Source organism: Penaeus monodon, chromosome 22, assembly GCF_015228065.2.
Source record: "Penaeus monodon isolate SGIC_2016 chromosome 22, NSTDA_Pmon_1, whole genome shotgun sequence".
Taxonomy (NCBI): domain Eukaryota; kingdom Metazoa; phylum Arthropoda; class Malacostraca; order Decapoda; family Penaeidae; genus Penaeus; species Penaeus monodon.
The window spans coordinates 30,467,023-30,468,578 of record NC_051407.1 but is presented as its reverse complement, the minus strand read 5'-3'; the positions used below and the strand labels follow the sequence as shown (position 1 = coordinate 30,468,578).

General features: G+C 44.7%; 1 protein-coding gene across 1 annotated transcript in view; it reads right to left on the bottom strand.

Moving 5' to 3' along the window:
• The window catches only part of LOC119587086 (cyclin-dependent kinase 14-like), a gene marked incomplete at its 5' end in the record, with an annotated part of 168,602 nt that overhangs the window by 73,831 nt on the left and 93,215 nt on the right, over positions 1-1,556 (bottom strand). Inside the window, 1 exon segment of the mRNA XM_037935836.1 lies at positions 743-862. Coding sequence (XP_037791764.1) covers positions 743-862 — 120 coding nt within the window.

Sequence of the window (1,556 nt, the reverse complement as noted above, 5' to 3'; positions counted from 1 at the left end):
ATCGGTCATAAAGTTAAAGTTCTTAGCATTACGGAAGGAAAATCATATACAAGCAACTCCAAAGTGTACTAGTTCCTGGACCAAGACAGAAGGGAAAGATAAATCAAGGCAGAGCAACAGGTCTCAAACACAGTGCGCCGTTGCATATGTGCTGCAACAGACTGGTGACCTAGTGGTGCAATTTATGTGATGTTTGCTTCGGATCACAAGTAACTCGGTAAATGACACTTTGGGTGATTAGAAGCTACAGTAATTAAAAATTGGTTCACTGATAAATAAGTGAGTTAATGGTACAAAAAATACATTCTTTCTACATCTAGGAAGAAAAAAGGTCAAGATGAATAACATCATCAAGAAACGGAAAATACAGCATAATATTTCAGTTTCAACATGACGATTAAAGACGAAAATAGTGAATAAATGAGTGACAAAAATGACACTCGTTAGGAAAAAACGTAAGAGAGAGAGAAAAAAAATATCGGCCCAGGAACTAAGGCTCGCCAGACAATGAAATCTCTCCAACGCACACACACACACAAGTGAAGAAATACACGTCTATCTACCCAAAAAACCAAAAGAGAAAAAGAAAGCCAAATATACATCTACCCACGAAAAAAAAAAACGATAGATAAAACACAAAAAGCCAATTACACAACTACCCATAAGAAAAAGAAGAAGAAAAAAATCAATAAAAAAAAGCCAATCGACCTCCGAAAAAGTATCGCTCGCCGAGGGTACTCACCGCAGTCCTTGTCGGGGATGTTGCCGTTGGGCTCTATTCTGTCCAGGTACTCGTCCGAGAAGCCGTTCAGCTTGAGGCCCGACACGGAAAGATCCTCGTCGTCCTCGTTTTTGGACACGGCTGTCGGGGAGACGCCCAGAAGGTTAGTTTTAGTGGGCCGGTTAAGGCGGGGGAAGTCGCATAGGGGCTGGGGTAGCTTGGGGGCTGGGGAGGGAAGGAGGGGTGGGGTTGGGGGTCGGATTGGTGGGTTGGTGGGGATGCGGTTGAAGAGGGTGGTGAGGCGTGGGTGGGAGGTGAGGTTGGGGAAGATAGTGGTGTGTGTGGGAGGTGGAGATGAGGTTGGGAAAAGGTGTGGATGAGGTTGGGGAAGATAGTGGTGTGTGTGGGAGGTGGAGATGAGGCTAGGGAGGGAGGTAGGGTGGGGGGATTGATAAGTTAGGTGGTTCAGTGGATGGAATGTGGAGGAATATCTTTATTTTTTCCACATAGAGGCGCTTGCAGGAAAGTGGATGAGAGGAAAAGGGGTCGTGGATGAACAAGAATAAGGGGCCGAGAATGGAGAAAGATAGATACAGGAATGGGGTTGAGTGGATAAAGTGGAAAGGAGTGGAATTAACAGGAGAAGGAAAGACAGACTTCAATGGGAAGGAAATAGTGATGTGTAAGATACTAGCTAAATGAAGTGGATAATGCAACAGCAGAAAGATATGGAAGCAAAAGTGGAACAGGGTGGAGAGCGAGACTTGCAAACTCTTTTAAGATAATCGCCTGGATGATAATAGACAAAGCGATAAGAGGGAGGTGGATGGACGTA